This window comes from Aspergillus multicolor, assembly GCF_047715735.1.
Source record: "Aspergillus multicolor strain CBS 133.54 unplaced genomic scaffold BDW74scaffold_3, whole genome shotgun sequence".
In the NCBI taxonomy this organism is placed as follows: domain Eukaryota; kingdom Fungi; phylum Ascomycota; class Eurotiomycetes; order Eurotiales; family Aspergillaceae; genus Aspergillus; species Aspergillus multicolor.
The window spans coordinates 1,417,791-1,443,253 of NW_027395954.1; the positions used below are offsets into that span (position 1 = coordinate 1,417,791).

A 25,463-nucleotide genomic window follows, 5' to 3' on the forward strand; every position below is an offset into this window, starting at 1 on the left:
CGAATTACCCAGAGCATATACATCAAGTCTACACGACCAAGAGTGTTGGCATCTCGAGGTCCAAAGAGATCTCCACTCATTCATCCTGGTTAACCGACGTCTGTCTGGCTTCCTTCCTCGACTCTATAAATATAGTATCAAAAACTGCGGAGACCGCGGTATCGTGCATGCCGCCGCTCTTGGATCTCTCCCTGCAGTCCAACGATTCGTGGCGGAGGGCTTCGATGCCCGGTTTTCGGCAAGAGCCGATGGGACAATCCCCGTGAAACGAGGACCGTGGGAACAACGGGAAGATGGACATCACATCTTACTGGCCTCTAAGTACGGTCATGCAGAGATCGTCAAATACCTTATAGGAAAAGGAGCTGACCCGTTTTTCATAAATCACTATGGGGAAACGCCTCTGCTCCTTGCCATACGAAATGGCAGCCTTGAAATTGTCGAACTTCTGTTCGAGCAACCTAACCCACGTGTCCGTGATGAACACTCCCTTGGTCTTTTCGACGCAGCCGCCAAAGGCAACATACCCATGGCCTCGCTTCTTCTCGCGCACGGCGCGAGAGTCGACTTTGTATGCGGGGGGTACAGTTATCTTGCAAGCCATCAAAACTACCCTACGGAGCTCATTCTCCACGGTACCGTTTTGTTCACAGCCATCTGGTGCGGCCATTTAGATATGGTCCAGCTCCTGATTAATCATGGTGCCGACGTTGACTGGTTGCCATTTGATCCCTCCGGAAGAGGCACAGCCCTTTCTGTGGCTGTAACTCGTGGGCATGAAGACATTGTCAAATTGCTGTTGGAGTATACTACAGTCAACGTATGGGATGGTACCCTACATCGTGCCGTTTTTGACAGCAGTCCGTCAATAGCCAAGCTCCTGCTAGACGAACTCGACCAGAGTCCCCTGCCTCAGCACCTTCCGTCCGCACACAATCTGCTAGCCATGGCAGTAGAGCGAGGAGATATGAAAGCCTTTGAGCTATGTTTAGATCATGGATTCGACGAGAATGAGGCCTTGGCTATGGCTATCCGGTATGAAAATGCGGCAATGACCCGCATCCTACTAGTTCGCGGGAAGTGTCCACCACCGCCACCACATATCCCAGATGCAGCCGTTGACGCTGCATTCTTCCGATCAGATATCTCTGCTATCAAGATGCTGCTTGCTCGCGGGAGACGTATCCATCCGGCGACTGTGATTTACTGTCGGCAGAATAGGTCCATGGAGGTTGCTGCGTTGGCAGAGCGGTTTCCTCGTCTTTTTCAATGGTAATAGAACTCAAGACCAGAAGAAAGAAGATGATCTATAACCCACGTTTTTAACATGGCTGAAAGGCAACTCCATTTGAGATTCCAATGTCGGTTAAGTATTGATTGGCATGAATGGATATTCCTGAACGTGGCCGTCACTACGTACGCACTCCTCCCACGAAGCCCAAGGCCCCTGTAGCTACCACGTTACCCAGGCAGAATGGGTTAAATCCCTACGGAAGCTTTGTGTAATATCTCTCATTGATTCTTCAGCATGGCTAACCAGGTATGGCTCGAAAAGACTAGTTATCAAGCCGTGAAGTAAAAGGGATAGCACCCCCAAATCGGTGGAGGCAAAACCAAACAGCATGACCGCAGCGTTCGTGCTCCTCTACAACAACTCTGCCCATCGTATAATGTCATCCCGACCCTGAACCAGGATACTGCGACGGAGAAGAACAATCAAGTCCTAGAAGGCTCCAAGCCCCCCTACAGATCAAACTCCGCTTCGCCCTTGAACTCCGGCAACTCATCCATCCACTCATCCCAAAGCTCATCCGAAGCCATGGGCGCATAACTATACTTCTCAGCCCCTGTCTCAGCAACAAGGCGTTCAAGGTCCGGCAGTAGCGCATCCGCGGCCCGAGCTTCCATCTCCATCTGCTCCTTGCGACTGATAACCCCTTGCTCCGTGTACCAGGCTGAGTCGTCTAGGATGACGCCGGCTTTGTACACTGCAACGAGTCGAGGATCTATTGGCGCTGTAATTGCAGCTTCGACAGCCATGCAGTGCCCGATAGCTTGGATGAGAGGGACGGAGAGTGGGAGTATGCTGCGGTTGTACGCCTCGCTGCGGTGTCCGCCGATGCTGCGGAGTAATTGCTGTCCTTCGGCTAGGAGACCGGCTTCGTGGCGGGCGATGGCGCTGTCTGGGTTTCTGGGGGCTGGAAGCTGGTACCGGCCGAGGAGCAGCTCGCTTGCAAGGCCTGGGGTTGTTAGTCAGGGTTGAAACTTGTATGACGGACGGGTACTCCTGGAAGATAGACGTACGGATTGCGAGGACCCGGCTGTCACCCTCTGCGATACCGACGGCTCGGAATGAGAGCTAGCAATTGGTCAGTCATGGCACAAGAAGTAAAGCTTGGTTTGCTTTTTCTATCTTTTCCAAATCGGCTCACCTCGATCTGCAGGTTCTGGTTCTGCTCGTAGACACCACGCCAGCCTAAGCCGTCGTGCAGGGCCCTGACGCTCTTTGTAAAGTGGCCCACTGCAAGCCCCTTGAAGATAGTTGCGACCGCGTGGCGGACTCGTGGATCAAGCTTTGGGTTGCGGAAGAGTGTGGCTGCTTCAATGAGGAGCGCTTGTAGCACGTGATATTGCGCAATCGCATGGAGAATGGGAAGGTGCTGGGTGCGGAAGCTGATAACGGGCATAAGCGACCCATCGTTTCCTAAGATGAAACGGCGCATGCTGAAGCGGGCGGCATTATATGCCGTGATTTTTAGTGCAGGAATAGCAACGCTAGAGAGGAATAGAGTCCCGGCACCAATGCGGTGGATTGTGGCCAGGAAATGGTTACGCTCGTTGGTGGGTTTCTCGAGGCTTCCTAGAAGCGCAGTGCCGGGGAGAGTAACGCGATTGAAATATGTGATTGAGTTGCCAATTGAATTGGCGCCAGTACGTGGCGGCATGAGCCTGTTGCGATTAGCTTGGCTTGGTAAAATGCTTTTCTAGGGAACTGAGCGTACTTGGACACTACACCCTTGCACATTTCATGACCGTCGTTCAAGGGAACCACAAAAGGTCGTACACCGCGATCTTCGCCTTCGACATTGAGACGAGCCATGACAAGCGCAACGGTTGGTACTCCACTTAGGGTTGTGCTGGGTGGCATGCACCTGTTCGAGTGAGAAATAGCACCAGCGGCGGCGATATGGAACATACTTTGCAGACATCGGGGTAGGGCTATGGAGCTCAAAGCCCCCATCCGGCAAAAATGTCGCTGTTGTTTCCAGGTTGCGTGCGTCTAACCCATGCCCGACTTCAGTGAGCATGAAGGGCATGCTAAATAACCTGTTAGATCAAGCAGGTGAAGCCATCTTGGAAAATCACTAACAAAACCTCAAACTTCATCGCACGCTGTAATATAGTCTGGAGATCGGGACGCGTCTTTGCGAATGGCGCTGCAGTTCCCACGCATAGAGTGTACTGAACACTGATTACTGTCATCGCGCCCCCCTCCCTTGCAGCGATAAGATCAGTTTGCAGCTTCCAAAATGCGGGTGTAAGGTACAGAACATCTTTGATGGTCAAGTCTGTCGTTCGTTAGCTGATGGGTAATCCACATCACAGCTAGAACATACTGTATGTTTCACAAATCTTTTTGGCTCGCTTATACGTGAGTCTAGTTCGTTCCTCTAGGCTCATGGAATTTGGCTCTGGCCTGAACAACGGCGTCTGGACCAGTTCTAATGTGGGTGAATTGGCATGCCAGACTTGTTCGTAGAGGGTACCTTCACCCTGGGTTATGGTGGGCTCCGAATCTCGTGGATGCATTGCTGAACTTAGACACACTCAAATGAGAAGACAACAAGTAATTCAGATGTGCCCACTTTCAAAAAGCCGGGGTATCAATTGTATATGAGAGATATCAGAAGCTGCTACTTTGCACGAACTTGGACATCTTCCCCTGGGGCTCCTAGCCCCAACAGCTGCCATGTCGGGGTTCTCGGAGTAATTACGGGAAAGTGTCGATGGGCATTGGTACCCAGAGAGAAGTCAGAATCGACATTTTTCGGCTTTCGATGACGGCCTAGGGCAAGCCCTTTGTGTGGTTCAGCCGTAACCTACAAGCCACAAAATGCAAATCCTTGCTGCAGCTTACCTCCATTCATGGTGATTCCTGGCGGACATTTCATATTTGTTGATTCCAGGATCCACTGATCGGGCGATACTGCATGCATATTGGATATTGACACCGCGGTGTATTTCAGACGCAACTCTCCAGAGATACTCCGTGGAGGATTGCGTGTATAATTTGCTCGCAGATCACACTGCTGACAGTGCTCAACCAGAGGTTTGTTGAGTCGCCCCGTAATTTCTGGGGCTTCAATCTCCGGTAGGCCGTTCATTTCTAGACAATTACTTATGACATTCTGTGGCAGCTTGTTACTCTGTCGATGTCAATGCGTTCTTAGCTGGGGAAGTCTCACCTATGCTACGGTAAATGGGTATGGCGGCCGAATGGTGCTGTAGACCGTTGCAAAGCAGCTAAAGTGCCGGAGAGCTTGTCTCTTTGGCACCAGTTGATAAACATTGCGAGTGCATTTGCGGTTCTAAAGCCGAGCATATTTCAATGACAAACAAGTTGAAACAAATCAAGCAACTCACAGCTGCACTAAGAAGATATCGATGAAGATAATGACATCTCCAAATTGTCTCAATCGCGATAGAAGATGATTAAGGGGCTCAGAGACCGGGGCTCGATAGAGCTACCAGTGCCCAACTGATGGAGGCCATGCACCTAGGTTGCACAGAGGAGGATGCAGCTGGAGGAAAGAAGCGCGTGCTCTGTCAGTCGAGTGGTGCCCAGGCGGGGGTCACATGCTCTCCAGATCTGCTGAGCCTCTCACTTGGCGCTTATCGAACGCAGCCAGTTTCGCTGCCTATTTTCTCGCTTTAGGTCGTTTGTCCATTTTCTTCTCCAGAACCCAGGTTCACTGTACAATGACCTTGTCCTAGGTTGCGACTCAAAGGGCCCCCGTCAGTACGCGTCGCGAATCCGCAACAATGAGCAGACGCTGGCTTCCCGCAGACCTCCCCCACGACTTTCGCTATCCGCTGATTCCCCCTGAGCATGATCGCGCGTCTTTCGCCGATTACGATCTTTACGACGATGATGGCGGTCGCTCTCGAGAATCCGTGGTCTACCCGAACTACCAGCCCCGCGAGAGGAGCCCCGCGCCCCAGATTGTGCGTGTCGCTCAGCAGCAGCCTGAGATGGTTAGACGCCAATCCCTCCGCCCATTTTCCAGCGACTGGGACACATTCGACCCTGTTGGTCCGTCTGGCGATTCGAAAGTACCGGGGTCATTCCACGACACAGATGCAGAGGATAGGGCTACGAAGATAATTGATGCCGTTTCGCGGGGCGCTTCTACGCGCGCCGTCGATGAGGCGGACCTGTACTCCGATGATTCGGAGAACTTGGACTTCGGGCGCGACGAGCCCTTGGTATTTCCACAACTTCCGCTAGACGAGGTGGTCCGCGAAGTGGCTCATATACTACGGACAAGATCGAATCCTGCTGGCGAAGGTTATACCTATGTCTTCGCAGATCATACCGGGCGCAATAAGTTCTATAAGATTGGCGGCGCAAAGAATGTCTCCAATCGGGTGAACGACCATCAAAATATTTGCAACATATCATACTTCAGTGTTCAAAAGAAACCTGCGACCCCTCTCCGGCAGTACAAACGATTAGAAAAATTGGCGCAGGCCGAGTTAATCAATATGAGTTACGATCCCCGCTGCGTCTGTGGTATCCAACAGCGCCAGTACTTCTGGGGAAGTGATCAAACCGCTTTTGAGATTCTGGATTTCTGGTCTAAATGGCTTGATAATCATGCCCCCTATGACAAACACGGTTATCTGCTACCGTTCTGGGAGTACAGACTGAGAGTTTTCGAGGCGAATATCGATAAGAGCTTCGACTGCAAGGGACCGAAATGCATGAAGCATACCGGGGATACCGTGGCATGCCCGATCTGCCTTCGAACGGGATGGAAGGCATGGGCCGAGCCGTCAGGACTGGATAAGATCGAGTTTGTCTCTCGGACGCAGATCAAGATTCAATGGGTACACAACGCATTGCTTTACCTGTACAAATATGTTCCCATACAGGACAGCGTTTGGGTTTACTCCATCGATGGCATAGCAAGCGCAATTTCCATGTGCGATCGGTTCAAGAGCCCTACAATACTCCTCAACCTCCTGTACGCTCGGCTTTTGATACCCATTGTCTGGTCGACACTTTTCACGACCGCGGACTATGTCTCAATATTTGGTATCATTGAGATCATGATATACTCGGGCATCTGGCACCTGGTTCGACTACAGCTAGCGCAGCTCGGTGTAAGACGGCGTGGCACTGAGAGCTCAAGCAAGGACGGCCGCCGTGTTCGACGAAAGGCTCTTCCGTCTACATCAGGTAGGGCTGTCGACGAAATGATCGACCGGAAATTCCCGAGAGAGCCAAGTATTCTTGAAATTCCAGACGAAAGAGTTGAGAATATCCTGCAGAAATCGGCTCCAAGCAGTATCAATGGCCACACACTTGGACCAGTGCCGGTCATTCTCCCCAGCGAAGCCGCTGCTCGTCTAAAACGATATAAACCTGGCAGGCGGAGGAGTGACTTTGTATGAAGCGCTGAGTATATGAATTTCGTGCTTTGTCTTGCATACGTTGCATACTCTTGAGCATTTCGTTGGCTACGTCTAGTATGGTTGTCTATGCCGGTATCTCCCTCATATCGGGCGTTCTCTTGTGTTATCTGATTTTCTCCTCCTTTTTACGGTTCATGCTCGGTATACCCGCGTACGGCTTTGCTTGTCTTTTGATGATTGATGACTGCAACGCCTTGGATATGAGTGATTATCTCACGACAAAACTCAATGCACAAAATAAGCTATCTACGTCATAATCTCTGTGATATTCCAGGATTCTCAGCTAGGCGACTAAATCCCTACCAACATGAACTAGCAGAGCGATCTAGATCGGAGGCTGAATGCTTATCCCCATAGCTCCGCTTAGTCATGAGCTTATCTGGGGCCACGAGGGGCCTTTGTCAGCGGTTCGGAGTCTGACAAAATCCCCCTTCAGCTTCCTTTCATCTCTCTTTTCATCAACCTCATCCTGCGATATCTTAATATTTGACTGTTGCAAGACGAAAAGTTGAGACATACACCTCTTATAGTTTGATGATCCTCCAGGAGCAGCCTCATGTATCCTTCTCCGAACTCCGGTGAGCGCTCGGACGATGAGCCGCCACAGCCGAGTAAGCGGACCGCCAGGGCCTGCGACGCCTGTTATAAGCGGAAGGTATGGATCCATCGCCATGTGGAGAGACGGCCATACTGAGACATTCGCAGATCAAATGTGATGCTGCCATACCGAAGTGTAACTGGTGTAGCCATCACGACTCGCCTTGTACCTTTGAGCGCAAGGTTCGAAGAACACGCAAGCGGCTTGTTGGTGGGAAAGAGTATGCGCCCCGGACTATGGCTTCGTGCGATGTACTTACCTGTTCCCAGATTTGCGGCTCCTACCCCAGGGTCTCAGCTTTCCGAACGCATCGCGAGAATTGAGAAGCTTCTTTCCGAGAAGCTTCCACTAGAGCCTGGTTAGTCTAGTCGGCCTCTCGTATCGGGATGGGCATGACCTCATTTTTATAGTGCACTCTCCGGCGCCACCGCCGCAGCCTTACTCTCCCAGTCTTCCTCTAGATTTTACCCCGAGTCCAGCGGCTCTGCCCCAAACTACTGCATCTTCCTCAGTTCCCTTGCACTTCGCTGGGAAAGAACTGGGCGCCATCAGCTTGTTCACGGGAATACCTTTCATTCTTCCCGAAGGACAAGAATGGGTGCAGTCGCGGACTGGTCAGAAGCTCGCTTTTGACCAGTTCACCTCGAGCCGAGCCCCATGGGAAAAGCAGCGAGTGCAGAATACCAATGCGATGCTAAGGCACTTACAAGGAGCAGATGCTCTTGAGCTGCCTAATCGGCACGATATTGAACTGGGCTTCAACACTTACCGCGCGTCTTTAATGCAGCGCGTCTTTCCAGCCGTTGACCCTGTTCTTTTCTGGAAGACGATCAATTCGGCCTATAAGGAACGGCCTTCTGGCTCCGACGGTGCCTATATTAGCTCCAAGGCATGCATTTTCGCCTTTGCAACGTTTGTCTCGGGACTCTGCAACCCTTGTCTTGTAGACACGGGCAGGGTGATGCCGCGTTTTGATGAGGAAGCTTGTGCTGTCAAAGCACGATACCTGTTGAATCAAATTTTGCAAGAGCCTCCGACATTAGACGGAGTGCAGACTGTTACAATGCTGGTCAGTTGGTCCCATGTTCTGACTTTCACCCTAGTTGCCGATTTTCAGCTCATTAACTCAATCTTTCATTCCAGGGAATGTTGGCGTTATTTGCAGGCAACCTGCAATCCGCGAATTACTACGGCTCCATATCAGCCCGCATGCTGTTCATGCTTGAGGCTCATATTTTCACCGGCCAGCGCTCCTGGTTCCCAGACTCGTTCACGGATACCGAGATGCGCGTCAAAGGCCACCTCCGCAACCTATTCTGGCTCTGCTACACCTTAGAGCAGGACGTTTCCCTCCGCACAGGACAGGCCCAGCTGTTTTCCGAAGACAACTGCGACCTAACCCTCCCACCAAATTATGGTGAGGAAATGGAAGACAGTCTAGAAATCAAACCTACCGCCGACTTCCCACACAACCCAGTTTTCCCAATTGACCTCCGCCTTGGTGTCATAAAATCTCGAGCGTACAGCGCTCTCTACTCGTTCAAGGCCATGAAGAAAACAGACGCAGAAATTCTAAGGGATATCCGCGAACTCGATGACGAACTGGAGCGGTGGCGTCTGTCGTTACCCGTGAGATGGAGACCAACCCTTTCGTTCTCGCAGGAGAAACCAGATCCAAACTGTAACATGCACTCTGTCATCCTCCGCCTTAACTACCACCTCTGCATGACAATCATCCACCAGGCAAGCAGTCGCTGCAAGTCCTGGGCAACGCAGGGGACTGTCATGGACGGCGTGAGCTCTAGTCTTGCTCTCTCTGTTGAAGCAAGCCGGTCTACTTTACTCTACCTCGAGGCATCGGGGCACGTCCTTGTCAATGGTGTTTTCTGGTACGTCCCACGCCTATCCTTATCCTTATAACCTTATAGCGTGAGTAAGTACTAATGAACCCAGGACCCTAATCTTCTACCCCATGTCCGCCCTCCTCGCAATCTTCTGCAACATCCTCCAAAACCCTGCCGAGCCACAAGCATCCAAGGATTTGGCCCTGCTCAAGAGCGCAACAGGCATGCTGGAGCGCGTCTTTCTAAGACAGGCGTACTCGGTCAATGAGCTCGTGCACGTTAAGCTAGTTGCGGACTTTGTTAATGAGCTGTGCAGGCTTGCGAGCTGTGCTATGGATAAGGCGTGGAAGGAGCGGACTAGCGGTGCTTCGACGCCGTTGGCTTAGTTGCGAGCGCTTCATACGCACGAAGTAAGTATGAGTAATGAGTGCGGATGGTTGGTTAGAGGCGTTAGGCAATATGCTTGTTTTCTTGGGGAGACATCGTTTATTTTTTGTTTTTGTTTTTTGACGACAGTATATAGCTACGAACTAATGGTCTACGGTGCAGGCGCAATTACGGTATAGACGGAGTTTATATTGATGTTTTCATTTCATTTAAAATCGCTAGTTAACTGGTCAAGCAAGGGGTATCCTAGATTCTAAAGCAAGTCAGCACGAATCCCGGGTACGGTATTTCGAAGATTGCAAAGCAAAAATGACAAGCTCGATTTCAGATAAAAAGAGGTAAGAATGCGCAGTTATCACCAAAGCGTACAAGTACGTTCAGATGGGGTTGAAACAAAGATAAAAGGCAAATCATCATTGAAGAGCTGTTGCGTGTAGGAAGTAGATGGGTTGACTTACTCAGTGCAAGATTAGTGGCAGGTGTAGGCGTGAAGGATTCATGATGCGGTAGACAGCATTATGTCTGGTTCATCTGGATAATTGTAATCCTCTCACAGAGGAAGACAAGACGTTCGAGCTGTCATGTTGTTGATCGGAAGCTTGAAGCTATGGACAACATTTTGTCCTGCAGGAAAAAAAATGGCGCCGTTTTAAAGAAGCGAGACTAGTGCGTCACGTGACTTGCGGGCCAACTAAATATCCGGCTTTTGATAGGTCCGCTTCAGAATCATAGATTTCAAGTCCGATAAGAAAGGATTGCGACTTTGCTCGGAGAAGTGATGGCGATTGAGAAGTTTCAGTAGTAGGAACAGATACCGTGAGTGTAGTGTAGACCCAATGTCGGCTTTTCGACACTTTTTATCATGTAGCTGGGAAGCTACAAAGTCGCAAAATTCTCGTCCACTGGCATAGCAAAGGTATCGTTAAGATGTGCCAGCGATTCTGATTCGAGTATAAAAGCTCAAACACGCACACATTGCAGTGCTTGACGTTGCGTGACGGCGGATAATGCAAATATAGGCATATGGGCGAATCAGCCGTCAAGTTTGTCGTCGAGGATATCCCAGAGTAGCCGAGAGTCCTCCTTGACCGGCCCATCTGGTTTCAAAGTCTGTTTGTCGTCTTCAGTGCTGGCCTGAATTGTAGCTCCTACAGCAGCGCCTTCGGCTGTCAGCTGGTCCAAAACGCCATTTAGTTCTTCTTTTAGCCTGTCCATCATCTGTATCTCTTCTTTCGTACGGGCCAACTGCTCCTCCATCATCATGATGAGGGATTCGCGGGCTTGGTGCGGCCGGTATAGGTTCAGCAGATGGTGCGCATTGATAAAAAGGTTGCGGATGTCTTCAACTTTCGGCTCGAATTGATCGGGGGCTACTGAGAGAATTCCGACGAACTCTAAGAAGTTCAAGAGCAACGATTTGCTGATTTTGAGCAGGTAGTATGCGTGGTTTAGCGGCTGTGCTGGCTCTGACGCGGGTTCGTCATTTGCGCCGGGTTTGGGTGAGGAAGGGTATAGCTGGGTAATTCCTTGTTCTTCGAGTGAGGGGAGAGCCGTGGAAAGCTACATATAGCTGTTAGTATAGTGCCAATATCATCTAGATTTAGGTGCCCTACAGTCTGAACTTCTCCAAAGACGCTATACTGCTCTTTGGGGATCTCTGGAGGCACGAGGAAACGGAGCTCTGGGGGCAGTGTCAAAGAGCGCAATTCTGCCGGTGGCCATTCCTTCTTTTTCGGTCTTCCATATTCTCCCCTCGATGCCTCTTTCTTAATATTGTCTAGTCTTTTTAGGTTTTCGGGCGTGAAGTACTTCCAAAGAGGGGGCGGAGGAGCGAAGGCAGTGTTCAATGGTCGGCCGGGTTCAGCCATGGCTGGCTGATTTTATCCGGTGGGATAGAGATAATGATGCGGCAGTTGTACTGTCTGACGAATTCCTCAGAGTTAATGTGAAGAAAACAGCCGCTGAAGCGGAAGAAAGATGGGAGCTGGAGGTGATGTTTTCGCCGGCGGATTATTGCGGAGAAGGGCTCGGGGGTTGGCTGTCGGTCCGTGCGTTCGGCGTCCTGCCGCCGTCGAGACCACCTTCGTTTCCTCAAGCTCTCAGGTTTCGTAGTCGCCTTCAGTCAAGGAGTCCCGCCTCCCATGACAGTCATTATCTCTTAGGAATTGCAGACATGGAGCGCAGCAGCTTGTCTGCGGGATCAACGATCCCTGTGTCTCCATTTGCTGGAGCCTGGTCTCGTGTTTTCCTGCGTTCCTACCCACTCGTCGATGCTATCGGTCTGGCTTGCATCATCGCATGCTGGATTTTTGTATGTTTCCATGATGCTCAATCTTGTGCCCCGTTGCTAATTGCAGAATGATTGATAGATCCAAATATTTGTCACCCCGTTTCACCGCATGTTCGCTCTCGACAACCAGGCTATCCAGTATCCTTTCGCTACAGTCGAACGAGTTCCCGTGCTATGGTCCATTTTCTACGCCGGAGTTATCCCACTTCTGATTCTTCTGGTTTGGGCCGCCATTTTTCGTCCTAGTCCACATAAAGTACAAGTGACAATTCTCGGCTTCCTTACGGCTTTGATGCTCACCTCACTGCTCACGGATATCATCAAGAATGCTGTTGGAAGACCACGTCCAGATCTGATATCACGCTGCATGCCTAGGAAGGGCACTCCGGAGAGCGCGCTAGTCTATTGGACTGTTTGTACCCAGACCAATGAACACATCCTACAAGAGGGTTGGAGGAGTTTTCCAAGCGGCCACAGCAGTTTCTCATTTGCTGGCCTAGGATACCTATCACTGTGAGTCCGGGCTAGTGCTTCATATCTGTTGACCTCCCCACTAAGTTGTGTCAGGTTCTTTTCCGGTCAGATGCATGTTTTTAGGCCACGGACGGACCTTTGCCGCTGCCTTTTGGTCCTGATACCGATCATTTGTGCCCTTATGGTTGCAATCTCCCGCCTGGAAGACTATCGTCACGACGTCTATGATGTGACATCGGGTACTATTCTAGGCTCGGTTGTCGCCCATTTCTGCTATCGCCGCTACTTTCCCGCTCTGCGCTCTTTCAGATGCGACACTCCATACAGCAAGGACGAATTTGCTCCAGAAGGCTTCTCAAAGGTCCCGGATGACGAGGAGCAACAGTTATCCAGCCGCAGGGATCAGTCTTGGACTGGTGAAGAGTCTTATCAGCTAGATGAATTGGTGACCCACCAAGATCGCTGAACAATCACGAACTCCATTTTGGACCGTAGCGTTGGCGCTGGATTGCCTTCGCGCAGCAGTGCCGTTATTCTCGAGTTTTGCCCTTACTATCGTTATGATACCCTTCGAGTTATGAAGATCATGAGCTTTTTTCGTGAATTTGCCCCAAGCCTGGACATACATTGCCGGTACTAAGAGTATATAAGCATATGCGTCATCGTTATCCTCATCCTTGGGTGGCAGGTTTAGGCAAATGCCCTACAATAGCTATCTCTACGTGCTATACGCAGGTTGCCATGAATACAAACAATTGTTACACTTATCAAATGCGTTCTTCTGGGGCTCTCATACACAGACGTCAAGCTATGCTCGGCTACCAGTAGTATCGGTCCCTGGGTAATGTTAGACAGAACCTCCAGGAGTCATACATACTGTTCAACTTAGGATGTTGTGGAGATCTGTGGGTTTCGGTAGATGAAATCCCTCCTCCTGCCGATTTGACCACGGACGAAACGCCATGATCGACCGGCGTCCACCAGGATCCCCTTGGCTTGTACCTCTGATGCTGCCCGGCCCCACCCCCGCCCTCATCAATCGCGGGGGCATTTCTCCGCATGTCGATGGCATCCACAATCTCACAGCCGCTTCGGGATCAATGCTGGCGGAAATTGCTATAAAGTACTCTGTGGTCCCTTTCTCTATGTGGAGTGATGTAGCGCGGATACTGTTTTGCCCATCGATTCCGAGGTCGACTTCAATGTGAAGGGTGGTCTGCGTAGCTTCCCAGGCTACTGCAAGCATAACAGTCTCGGCTCTCCGCAGCGACAACTGCCGATACCCTGCTGTAGGCCTATATACAATGTATAGCCCAAGGAGAGCATCAGCGATAAGCGCGGGCATCCAGTAAGACCTGACATGTGCATTTTCTTCTTATAAATGCAGGAAGCATCTTCAGTGGTGTCTAAATGCGCATCAACGTCTAAAATTCAAGATGGCAGTCTTATCAGAGGTCCTTGGCCGTACAGAGCCATTGTCCGGATATGTTATCTACATCCTTCCTGCTCTCCTCTTCTTGTACATCGCACAACAATACTTCCACAACGGCCTCCATCGCTATCCAGGTCCTTTCCTAGCAAAATTCACGAACCTATGGCGCTTCCTGAATGTACGAAGCCGACGACCTGAACTCACACATATATCCCTGCATCGAAAGCACGGTGATGTTGTCAGGCTTGGGCCAACCACTCTATCCTTTGCGTCTCCAAAAGCTATCAAGATCATTTACGGGCTGAATAAAGGGTTCACCAAGGTCTATACCCTATCTCTATTTTCCCTCAATCAAGGTTAACCTCACCAGTCCGAATTCTACCCCGTCCAGATGACTGTCTCGAAAAGCGAACCCCTTCCATCCCTCTTCTCAACTCTAGACGAGTCCTTCCATGCCAACCTCCGCCGCTCCGTCAACCATGCCTTCTCAATGTCCTCCCTGGTCCAGTACGAACCAATGGTAAATGAAACGATCGAGCTCTTCCTCGACCAAACAACAGCTCTCTTTGCCAATACCAACAAGACATGCGACTTTGCCCGGTGGCTACAGTTCTTTGCGTTCGATGTCATTGGCAGCATCACATACAGCAAGCGGCACGGGTTTATAGAAAAGAACGAAGATATTGATGGCATCCTGAAGTCCCTAGCCCGAATCTTTGACTATGCAGGTCCCATCGGCCAAATGCCCTGGTTAGACAAGCTGCTGTGGAAGAACCCAATCTACGACATCTTGCAGAAATGGGGAATAGCGGATAACTCGCATCCTGTTGCAATCTTCGCGCGGCAGCGCATGAGTGAGCGGATGGCAGTTGATGCCGATACCCCCACGAAGCAAGACCTCCTCACAAAGTTCATCCAGGCCGGTAAGGAGCGCCCAGACTTCATGACGGAGAAGCACGTCCTCACAATGACTGTCTCCATGGCCTTTGCCGGCTCCGAGACAACAGCCATCAGCCTCGCAGCTGTATTCTACTATCTCCTAAAGAACCCCCAGTATATGGTCCGCTTACGCGCTGAGCTTGATGCTGCCGTTAAAGACGGTACTTTAGAGAACCGTTCCTCCGGCCTCGTCACATGGTCCGAATCCCAGAAACTCCCTTTCCTGGACGCCTGCATAAAAGAATCTTTCCGGATCTGTCCTGCTGCGGGCTTACATCTCGAGCGCGTTGTCCCGTCCTCAGGCATCGATATCGCAGGGCACTTTATACCCGGCGGTACGATTGTGGGCTGTAGTGCGTGGGTGATGCACAGACGGGAAGAGATCTTCGGGCCTGATGTCGACAGCTTCGTTCCCGATCGGTGGCTGGATGCGAGTAAAGAGAGGCTGAAGACGATGAACGGCACGATGTTGCAGTTTGGGGCTGGAGCGCGAACGTGCATCGGGAAGAATATCTCGCTCATGGAGGTTTATAAGCTGATCCCGAGTTTTCTGAGGAGGTTCGATGTATGTTCTCCCTTCTTTATCTTTCTTCATAGCATTGTTTGTGAGGGGACGTTAGCTAATTATGCTCCTCCAGGTACAGCTTGCGCATCCGGACCAGGAGTGGGAGTTGTGGAATGCTTGGTTTGTGAGGCAGTATAACTTCAAAACGAAGTTTACTGTTAGGGATATTTAGGTGTAGTTTGGAAACTGTTTATGCGGGTGTTTTAAGCTTTGTGTATATGTTGATGGACTAGGTGTTGGTGTAGCAATTTATAGTTCGTTGGGGTAAGCCTCAACATGTTGATAAATCTGAGCACCTCAGCGATTTCAAGCTCTGTTAGCACTAGGTGACCTAATCTCTGAACGTATCGCATCCATTCTCTTCCAGCTCCCTAGATCCTATAAATTTGTCAAGTTAACCAGCAATAATGGCGAGCCGAGGCATGTTGAGTTGGTGGCCTGAGAGGCCAAAGCGATGCCTTGTCCATCAGGCATGAGACCCACCTCTTCGCCACCGACGATGAGCAATCCGGCCTGGACTCTTCAACTCCCTCCGCCGCGACCAGTCGAGGCTGAGGATAAACCACATTCAAAATCTGCAATGAACCCGAATTTTTCTGCACATTCTGTTGAATGCCTCGTAGAAAGGCCAACGACCGCACGGGTCCAGTGAAGACCCGTAGTCGCGAAGGATGCTCCCAGTGTCGCGCCAGTCGTGTCCGCTGTGACACCAAGAAGCCTGTCTGCACGAGATGCCAGGAGCGAGGACTTCAATGCTCGACTAAGGTTGTACTCAAGTGGGAGTCGGAGTTTGCAAGTCGCGGGCAAGCGTTCGGAAGAGCTGGGGTTTGGAGCAAATCCAAAGCTACTGGAAACTCATCAGCATCATCTGTTTCTAGCCCGAATGCTTTTTTGCTTGGCGAGCAGGAATGGTGTCTGATTCCTCGGGTTGAGGCGTGGAACTTTGTCAACAGCTCGACTGATGCTTTTCGACTGCCGTACCGGGTTACACCTACGGAGGATGATCATGCTCTTGTTAGTACTCGGGGGAGTCACCTAATTCCCTCGCCATACGAGTTGAGATCCCCGCTGGTACAGTTGGCCGCGCCGCTACCCTCCCTACCGGCTCTACCTCAGTTTTCTGGATCTATCCATGGACACTTGTTTGAGTACTATGTCCAACGGATATGTCCCAGAACGATTGCAAGTGCCAACAACCCTTCTCCGCTTGCGTCCATCATCATACCCTTTTGCTCGACCGCGTCTGAGACGGTTTCCAAGGCGATATTGGCCCTAGGCGCATGCGCACTATCGCTAGACAATCCAAATTACTGTGCTGTTGGTCTTCGTCTCAAATCCGAAGCCCTAAGAGGCCTCCGCCACAGATTAACCGCTTCTGGATCGCTTGTCTCCACATCAGACCCCGAGATACTGGTTATCATGATGTTGCTATGTCTCTATGAACTAGTTGATCACTGCGATCAACGCTGGATCGTCCATCTGAAGGGTGCGAAAGAGCTAATACGTTTTAGGCGGCAGCAAGCTGCGCTGCCAGCCCCTCAACAAGATGACGCTCCTGAACAAGATGAAGTCACTTCGTTTGCGGAGCGCTTCTTCGCGTTCCAGGATATCATGGGCCGTACTGCTTGTGGTGAACAGCCCTTATTCGGGACCGACTATTGGCAGCACAATGAGCGCAAAATTGACCACTGGATGGGTTGCAGCCCGGAGCTTGTTTCGATACTGTCCGATATTACCGAGTTAAGCAGGAGACGGCGGCAGCCGGCTTCTATATCCGACAAAGATGAGTTTTCGTCGAATGCAGCGGATCTGAACCGACGACTTGAGGAATTGGTCCAGCATGTGGATGCAGACGATACAGCTCTCCAAGCCATTGCGGAACTGAAACGACTCGCTGCGGTATTATACTTGCACTGCGCACTAAACAACGCATCACCTACCACTCCCCTAGTGGTTGACTACGTCCGGAAGATACTAAGACGTGTCTCGGACATGCTTGACGCAGGAACGTATGTAGGCTTGGCATGGCCTGTCTTCGTCGCCGCCGTCGAACTCGATCAGGTTAATGATGAGCTATGGAAAGATGACGACGGAAATGTAGTGTGTGGGCGGCCGTTGATTCTACGTGCGTTGGCTGCCATGGCTGAGTTCAACATCCTGAGTGTCGCCCGTACCAGGGCTGTCATTGTGAAGGTTTGGCAGGTTCGTGACAACGTTCTGACACTGCCATTGGGTGATTCCTCTGATAATGATTGGGAGTGCTATGTTGCTCCCTTCAGCACAGCAATGAGCCTGGCCTAGCTGCCTTACCAGGTACCGAAATGATGCATAAGATGGATTGAATTTGACCAGTACAGCCCAGTAGCTGCTACCCATGTAAATAAATGCAAAGTATATAGAAATGCTTAGTAATTGTTAACGCTCGCGAATCAACCAATCAGGGTCAACATCCAGAGCGCGGGGCGAAACGGTTCCGGGGCATTGGAATGGACGTCAACGGTCGATCCGACAGCAATGATCTCGAATGCCATCGGATTACGCGCCCGTCTCAAATAGCGTCTTGCTCATCCATTGACACTTTGAAACCCCCTCTGAATCCACTGTTTTGAACATTGCCTTGACGTTGAAACTGTCCTCTCTTCGACGCGACCCCTTGGCGCTTAAGAACGCGCTTTAAAGTCCCTCCCTCGCGACTGAAGCCTGTCCACTTTGACCGTCCTTGCATACAATCCGCACCAAGTTCAATTACAATATGACTGCATAGGATCGAACCGACGAGCGAAGTATGGCACATTCCATGACTCCATCGACAGCTTCTCATAGCGCCCCGTCGCTTCCATTCGCGAGCAACCTTAGCGAACAGTTGTCTCAGCGGTCTGAATTCGAACGGCCTGAGTTGGGTCAGTCAGGCATCCAGACCGACTCTGCAGGAGAGAGAACCAGCTTGTTTGGCCCGTCGTTGCGTCCTTCCCCTAAAGCGCGGTCTTTGTCCGATGCCTCACGACCTTCAGTGTCACTCTCCCCTAAAACCAGTGAAGACCGCCCTGCCAGTAAAGATGACACTGCCTTACCATACACACCTCAGACTCCCCGCCGAAGCCCCAGACATGACCCCCCTTTGAGTTTACAGTCTTTACCAGCGAAAGCCGCAACGCCCGCATCATCTAGCCGTGCCCCTCTTTCTCCGAAGCTCGATCCGTCACAAATCTACAGCGCCGCTTCTCCGGGATCAGTCCTACCTCGTCGTTCCCGCGGGCTCGACTTTTCTCGCGCGTGCACCAACCTCCATCATTCGATCATAGCAGAATCGTCCCCTGATTCGTCACCGACGGTGGGCGGCCGCGGTGTAGCGATCCCGCAGCGCCGTGCGTCACCTGGATCCGTCCCGCCTTTCTCAACTTCCAACCCCGCCGATCGGACAACCATCTCCAGCTCCATGTCAAGTGTTAATATGATGGAATCCGATACGAGTAGTAGTGAAGAGGATGATGAACCGATGGATCGCGATGACGTGATAATGAATACTCCCCAGGCACGGAAACTGGCGCCAGGCTTCAACGCTTTTGCTGGCGGGAATGTACCAAGCCCCGGAACTGATTGGATGGGAAGTTATTCCCAAGCGGCTGCAAGCTTATTGAGCTTCCAGCGGGCGCGCTTCCGCAGAGGGCGTAGCAGCAGACACAGCTCCAGCAGCGCCAGTGGCAATAGTTCGAAACAGAGCCCGGCACCTCTGTCGCCACCTGTGATGAAAAGCATAGAAAACGGGAATGGTTACTTTGGACACAGGAATGGCGCGCCCTCGCGGCGGGAGAGTTTAAGTCTGGGAACCCGCGACCTACGTTTGTCGGATATGAGTGATGAAGGGGAGAGCCGCGGCTTTCGTGGCCACAGCCCAACCGGGACTAGGTCAGATAGCGGCCCCTTGGGCGTAATTAGGCGTGCTGTTACCCGGCGGGGTAGTCTACTGGTAAGTGCTTGTGTTGACACTCCTACTGCTGCCGCTGACTAGCTTGTAGCCCAAAACCAAGACGTTCGCACGGATTCGAGCGGCTTTGATGGAAGAATCAGCTCCGCTCGACAGTGATGCGAAGCGCGAGGCTGAAGTCATCCGCCAGGTTCGCGAAACTGAACCTGAACCGGCGCAAACATCTCCAGTGCTTGCTGCATTTTCGTCGCCGAGTATGTTCGCACCGCCTGGAGTGGGGGAGCATCATGAGCCAGAGAAGCACGCCGCACCTTTTCCCGGTGAACCCAGTTTCAGTGACCAGGCTCATCGAAATTCCGCTGGACATGACTTTTGGAATTCTTTCGATGAACGTTACCGTACGCCGCCGCCACCCCTTCGCCGACATGCAGCGTCTTCTGTATCCGAAGAGGACATAGCCATGGATATGACGCCGTCTACCACTTTCGGATCACATACTAATGAATTTGTGAAACCCGGCGAAAGGCCTGCGTCTCGTGCTTCCACTCCGCTTCCGGCCCAGGCGGGTGTTATCTCAGAATTGCGCAGGAAAAGACGGCGAGAGGACGATTTCGACCCCAATTTGTTCAAACGAAGAGCTGTGTCTCCCAGCATGAGCGCACAAAGCAGTCCGATCATGCCAAACTCCCCGGCGATCACCGACAGCAGCCCTAACATATGGGGTCCTCCGAAATCAAACGTCGGACCTCTGTTTAACGATCGACCTGAGACCGGGGCTCGGACGATACCAAGCACACCTCACACCGGGACTCTGAAGAGGGTGGGCATGCAGGGCATGAATGAAGCGAACGACGGCTTCATGAACATGAGCATTGAATGAGCGCCTGGCTTACGATAACTGGAGCGAGCCGGACTCGCTTGGATATATTAATCGGTTTCGACACAACCAGCCTATTTCTCAACTATGTCTTAATAATGAATAGAATATTCTTAATGCTAGCTAATTGACTATAATGATTATCGTTCGCCTGCATAGTATGCCTAAGCGCACCATGCGCTTTATCACCGCCCACGTGCGTTGTTCCGCGGCTATCGCGCTAGAGCTGCTTGTTGACACCGGCCGGGGTCCGGAGGTTCTCCTCACTCCCCGCGCCAGCTCTTATTTCCTAGGTACAATCCTGTGATTAATTCACTATACTGCTTGCCTATTGTCAATAATAGACCTCTCAACTCTTTGCCCACTACTGAATTGAATTATCCCAATGGCGTCGACCGTCGAGCTTGCATCCTCGTTCATTGAGGGTGCCCCGCCAGGCGAGGTACATCACCACGAGAACCCAATTACATATGCATTCGGACGAGCAGCTAACATGTACCCGTGCAGCTGGCTGATGTAGTTTCCGGTATTACCACCGATCTCTTTCCGTCCCCTTGGCCTGCCTCTCTCCGACATACCTCTTCCGATCCGCAACGTCAGCCCTCCGGAGCTATCGCTAAACATTATTCCTCCTGATTCCAGATATCAAAACCCTTACCTCCGACGAGGGCGACATCATCCCATCACTCGCCCCCGCATTCGAACGATACAACGAGTCACAGCTGGCGACAGTGAAGCTTCCCGGAGCCAGTCAGGAGGTGCGTCACTGGAACTCGATCTATGACAGCGTCATAACTGATCTCCGTGGTGGCAGGTCATTGTCTCTGAATTCAACAAGCTTGAAGGCAACCGATACTTTGATGTGGAAAGCCAGACGTCGTTTGAAGTTGACCACGTTACGCAAGTGAGGATCACCGGTATCGCGGGGTTGAAACCGACGGTGTGCTGACAATGGACCTTGGCGGTATAGAACGCTTCGGCGGCGCAGTCGTATGTTTTGGACTCACAGAATGCGGACCTGATGTGAGTGTGATGGTGACACGGAACCTGTTTATTGAGGTTGGAGACGTATGCTGATGTTCCTAGCAAATCGCTGCTCAAGGCATTGGGGGCGCATGCTCGCGAGCACTACCCGTCCTCTTCGTACGGCGTATACCCAATTGAGAACGACTCGGCTATTGCCATTTTACTCGTCGCTAACCGCTACTCTCCGAACAACTTCTGGTAAGCAAACGCGCTCCGGAAAAAAGAACAATGGCAGTCTTTGACACGTTGGCGTTTAGGAACGGCCGGTTCCGCTCTATCTACCAGATCCCTGCGGGCGACTCTACCACCGTGACGGGCAAGATCCACGTCGACGTGCACTACTACGAGGACGGAAATGTCTCTCTGAACACCACAAAGCCAATCAACATCTCCGTACCAAATGCCAGCGCCGAGACCATCATCTCGCGCATCGCGGCTGCAGAGCGGAACTACCAGGAGGAACTGAACAAGGCGTTCGGTCAGATGGCCGAGGGCGCCTTCAAGTCCTTGCGGCGACAGCTCCCCATCACGAGGCAGAAGGTCGAGTGGGAGAAGGTTGGTGGATACCGGCTCGGACAGGATATCTCTGGTGGAAAGGGGCGGTAGGTTGGTGGTCAAGCGCCGTTCTCTGCTTGTACTCTTTAAGGCCTGCTTATCACTGATTTCTTCTGACCATATAATATACCATACTCTCGTGAAGGTTTTTTTCAACCACTGTAATTGTATTTCTTTAGGCCGTCGGTGGTTAATGGAGACTCCTAAAAAACACCGGGAAACGAGTCGTGCCGGGCATACTGTGGAGGAAGGAGCCATTGCTCGCTCTGAGAAGGTTGGGGAGGCATCCTTCTGTCTGCTCCACCAACATCGCTTTGCCCAACTCCCGACACAATGCTCGATATTACTACCCTAATGCCATTTCTTTATGCCGCAATGCCAAAATGCAATCGACCTCAATCTCCCAACATGAGAGCGCCTTGCCTACTTTTCTCCAGACTCTTTTCCACCCACCCACAACAAGTTAGCAACAGCGAAATCATGGCCTCTCCCCCAATATCCAGCCAAACCACAACGCGGCAACAGTGTCCCACTAGGTTAAGATACCCTGCTCCTCCTCAACCTTTGCCTGTCCGATCAGGAACTCTACAGCCGTCGAAGGCGATACTGGCATCTTTACACTCTCCAACGACCGTAGTCCGACAAAGTACGAGCAAACCGTAACAGCTTTCGAGAATCACAGCTACAGCATGAAGCACGAGCTCATTGTGTAACGGGGCCACCAGTCAGCCTTAGGCCCGCGCAAAATCTCGCTACCCCGCCATCTTACGTTTTCTGTAATATACAAAGTGATTGTGAGCCTGGATGATACAGTTCTCGCCCTTTCAGCACCTAAGCTAATCTACTTCAAGGCACCTAATAGTCAACAATTTGACGCAGAAGGACCAAAACATGTCAGATCCTAAATAGTATACCGTGGGCTGGATTTGTGCCGTTACCACAGAGTACGTCGCTGCACAGGCATTCCTCGATGAGAGACATGCAGGACCAGGCCATTCACCGCCCTCCAACAAGAACGACTATACATTGGGAACGATTGGGAGGCATAAAGTGGTCATCGCTGTTTTGCCGTTGGGAGAATATGGTACCTCCTCGGCAGCACGCGTGGCAGAAGACATGATGCACAGCTTTCCGAACATTAGAATCGGTTTGATGGTCGGTATTGGAGGCGGCGCACCAAGTCCAAAACATGATATCCGCCTCGGAGACGTTGTGGTCAGCATTCCCCGTAACGGCCAAGGTGGTGTGTTGCAGTACGATTTCCAGAAGACCACTCAGGAGCAAAGTCTCCAATTCACGGGCTTCTTGGATCAGCCCCCTACCATTCTACGTGCCGCGGCAAGCGGACTTCAGGCCCTGTACGAAACCGAAGGCCATCAACTTGAAGATGCCATTGATAAGGTCTTGGAAAACGAACCCCGATTACGCAAACACTACAAGCGCCTCGATCAAGGTCGCGACCGGCTCTATAGAAATGAAATTGTTCATCCTCCCGACTCTACATCATCCTGCGACATGGTCTGTGGAAACGATATAAGCAGCTTAGTCCTGCGCAGTCCACGTACCGAAGACGATGATGATCCCGCGATTCACTACGGCCTGATCGCCTCAGCCAACCAACTGATGAAAGATGCTCTGATCCGCGACAGATTGGCCTCAGAGAAGACATTCTGTGCTTCGAGATGGAGGCAGCCGGATTGATGAATCACTTCCCTTGTCTTGTAATTCGCGGCATCTGTGACTATTCTGATTCCCATAAGAACAAGGAATGGCAAGGGTACGCTGCTATGGTCGCAGCTGCGTATGCCAAGGACCTTTTACATCGAATTCCTCCACAGCAGGTGGAAGCCGAGTGGCGGATCATAGACAGTCTCAAGCCGCTCGTCGATCATGTCGTTCAAACCGCAGACCGCATTGACCAGACCCTAAATCTCGAGAGGCTGCCGATTGTCCCTGAGGCAGAGTTTGACTCCTACTTGGATTAACACGAAGGCTTTTGTCTGGAGGGCACCAGAATAGAACTCCTTTCCAACATTGTTAGCTGGGCGGCATCTTCCCATTCCGAGGCGAAATGTATTTTTTGGCTAAACGGGATGGCAGGGACAGGAAAGTCCACCATTTCCCAAACTGCCGCAAAGCTACTTACAGAACGCAATAAGCCAGGGGCGAGCTTCTTCTTCAAAAGGGGGCAAACAGATCGGGCAAGTGCCATGAAGCTCGTTCCAGCTATCACGAGACAATTGCTGCTCAGGCTGCCTGAGCTATTACCTGGTGTGCGTAAAGCAATCCAAGACGACCCCAGTATTGCAACAAGAATGCTCAAAGTCCAGTTCGGAAAACTGCTCTTGGAACCTCTATTAACCATGGATCAGTTAACGCACCATTCCTCGCCGCTGGTCATGATGATTGACGCATTAGACGAGTGCGAAGCGGATGAAGACATTCAAGTTCTTCTGCAGTTACTGCCCACGCTAAGGCAAATAAAGAACCCAACCATTAGGATATACCTGACCAGCAGGCCTGAGGTGCCCATTCGGCTAGGATTCTCGGAGATTGCCAACCATAATTACCAGCATCTGGCTCTGCACAGAATACCTGAAGAGACTACCCGAAAGGACATATCTATGTATCTGGAATATCGATTGTCGGAGGTCAGAAAAAAACAACTAGTTCCTCATTCGTGGCCCCACGATAGAGATTTTCGAGCTCTTGTGAGCCTATAAGTTCCGTTATTTATCTTTGCTGTTACGGTATGCCGCATTTTGGAGGACCCGCAGTGGGATCCTGTTGAGAGTCTGCGAGAAATCCTCATGGACCGGAGCCACGGACAGGATTCCCAGCTAGACAGGACATATCTACCCGTGCTGCATCGACTTCTCAAGCACCAAACAGGGATGAGGAAACAGCGCCTTATCCAAGAATTCCACGACGTTGTTGGAACGATTGTGGTGCTGGAAACCCCTCTTTCGGTGCTTACGCTTTCGAAGCTTCTCAACATCTCTGAAAGTGTCATTGGCTTGAGATTGGACTCACTCCATTCTGTGCTTCATGTACCGGAAGACCAGACACGGCCAGTGCAGGTGTTTCATTTGTCGTTTCCAAACTTTCTCCTTAATCCAGAGACACATGAGAAGACACCGCTAGGGGTTGATGAGAAGGAAATGCACCAACGACTGACGCAAAGATGTCTCTCAGTCTGTCAACTGTTGAAATGCAATATCTGTGGACTTCCCGGCGATGGGACTGGCCGCGGCCGCATGGACTCCCAGGTCATATCACGTCATATTCCAGCAGAGCTACAATACTCGTGTCGCTACTGGGTACGGCATTTAGTGCTGAGCAAGGAACCGAATCTGCTGATTCCGAAGGCCTTTGAATTTTTGAAACATCACTTCCTACACTGAATGGAAGCGATGTGCATTATGGGTCACGCATGGGAAGTTATGAGAAATGTCGAAGAGATACAGACATTCATCCAGGTAAGCTTAGCTCTACTGTGAGCCACGGGAACTCCAATTCTAAGTAGTACAGAGTAGTGAAGACGATGAAATGTTACAGTTTCTGCGTGACGCAAAGCAATTTACGCAAAAGAACTGGCAGATCGCTAATACAGTGCCCCTTCAGCTCTATTGCACAGGGCTCGTTTTTGCACCAAGGACATCCATTATACGCCATGAGTTCAGCCATGAGCTACCGAGTTGGATCGATACATAACCGAAGACCCAAGAGACATGGGGTGCAGACATACAGACTCTGAATGGGGTTTCAGGCTCGGTTCGCTCCGTGAAGTTCTCTCCGAATGACCAACTACTGGCATTCGGCTCCGGGGATGCGACAGTCAAGCTATGGAAT

The 25,463-nt window shown here is 51.3% G+C and overlaps 7 protein-coding genes across 7 annotated transcripts; 5 read left to right on the top strand and 2 right to left on the bottom strand.

Annotated features, from left to right (window-relative positions):
- Nucleotides 1-1,658: 1,658 nt before the first annotated feature.
- Nucleotides 1,659-3,955, bottom strand: BDW74DRAFT_79126 (putative acyl-CoA oxidase). Its single transcript, XM_073733742.1, has 7 exons — nucleotides 3,618-3,955; nucleotides 3,371-3,569; nucleotides 3,199-3,318; nucleotides 3,003-3,152; nucleotides 2,433-2,949; nucleotides 2,305-2,359; nucleotides 1,659-2,240 (listed from the first exon to the last, which is right to left on the bottom strand). The coding sequence occupies exons 1-7, from the start codon at nucleotides 3,808-3,810 to the stop codon at nucleotides 1,744-1,746; spliced, it is 1,731 nt and encodes a 576-aa protein (XP_073587975.1). The 5' UTR covers nucleotides 3,811-3,955; the 3' UTR covers nucleotides 1,659-1,743.
- A 1,088-nt stretch (nucleotides 3,956-5,043) lies between these two features.
- BDW74DRAFT_165798 (putative C6 transcription factor) lies at nucleotides 5,044-9,527 on the top strand (the record flags this gene model as incomplete). The annotated part of the gene is made up of 8 exons (XM_073726465.1): nucleotides 5,044-6,664; nucleotides 6,755-6,758; nucleotides 7,246-7,354; nucleotides 7,405-7,517; nucleotides 7,567-7,655; nucleotides 7,708-8,366; nucleotides 8,441-9,186; nucleotides 9,251-9,527. The coding sequence occupies 8 exons, from the start codon at nucleotides 5,044-5,046 to the stop codon at nucleotides 9,525-9,527; spliced, it is 3,618 nt and encodes a 1,205-aa protein (XP_073587976.1).
- A 464-nt stretch (nucleotides 9,528-9,991) lies between these two features.
- med7 (mediator complex subunit MED7) lies at nucleotides 9,992-11,495 on the bottom strand. Its single transcript, XM_073733743.1, has 2 exons — nucleotides 11,142-11,495; nucleotides 9,992-11,088 (listed from the first exon to the last, which is right to left on the bottom strand). The coding sequence occupies exons 1-2, from the start codon at nucleotides 11,394-11,396 to the stop codon at nucleotides 10,561-10,563; spliced, it is 783 nt and encodes a 260-aa protein (XP_073587977.1). The 5' UTR covers nucleotides 11,397-11,495; the 3' UTR covers nucleotides 9,992-10,560.
- A 69-nt stretch (nucleotides 11,496-11,564) lies between these two features.
- On the top strand, nucleotides 11,565-13,070 carry BDW74DRAFT_146255 (phosphatase PAP2 family protein). Its single transcript, XM_073723312.1, has 3 exons — nucleotides 11,565-11,839; nucleotides 11,898-12,331; nucleotides 12,386-13,070. Exons 1-3 carry the CDS (start codon nucleotides 11,702-11,704, stop codon nucleotides 12,756-12,758), a joined length of 945 nt encoding a protein of 314 aa, XP_073587978.1. The 5' UTR covers nucleotides 11,565-11,701; the 3' UTR covers nucleotides 12,759-13,070.
- Nucleotides 13,071-13,728: 658 nt separating this feature from the next.
- BDW74DRAFT_165800 (uncharacterized protein) lies at nucleotides 13,729-20,033 on the top strand (the record flags this gene model as incomplete). Its single annotated transcript, XM_073726466.1, has 6 exons — nucleotides 13,729-14,046; nucleotides 14,095-15,228; nucleotides 15,302-15,352; nucleotides 15,856-17,430; nucleotides 17,993-19,195; nucleotides 19,245-20,033. The coding sequence occupies 6 exons, from the start codon at nucleotides 13,729-13,731 to the stop codon at nucleotides 20,031-20,033; spliced, it is 5,070 nt and encodes a 1,689-aa protein (XP_073587979.1).
- A 276-nt stretch (nucleotides 20,034-20,309) lies between these two features.
- BDW74DRAFT_146262 (F-actin-capping protein subunit alpha) lies at nucleotides 20,310-21,910 on the top strand. Its single transcript, XM_073723313.1, has 7 exons — nucleotides 20,310-20,472; nucleotides 20,538-20,556; nucleotides 20,673-20,788; nucleotides 20,845-20,934; nucleotides 21,001-21,053; nucleotides 21,117-21,254; nucleotides 21,314-21,910. Exons 1-7 carry the CDS (start codon nucleotides 20,416-20,418, stop codon nucleotides 21,660-21,662), a joined length of 822 nt encoding a protein of 273 aa, XP_073587980.1. The 5' UTR covers nucleotides 20,310-20,415; the 3' UTR covers nucleotides 21,663-21,910.
- Nucleotides 21,911-22,730: 820 nt separating this feature from the next.
- On the top strand, nucleotides 22,731-23,596 carry BDW74DRAFT_174458 (uncharacterized protein; the record flags this gene model as incomplete). Its single annotated transcript, XM_073728039.1, has 2 exons — nucleotides 22,731-23,283; nucleotides 23,409-23,596. The coding sequence occupies 2 exons, from the start codon at nucleotides 22,731-22,733 to the stop codon at nucleotides 23,594-23,596; spliced, it is 741 nt and encodes a 246-aa protein (XP_073587981.1).
- Nucleotides 23,597-25,463: the final 1,867 nt, after the last annotated feature.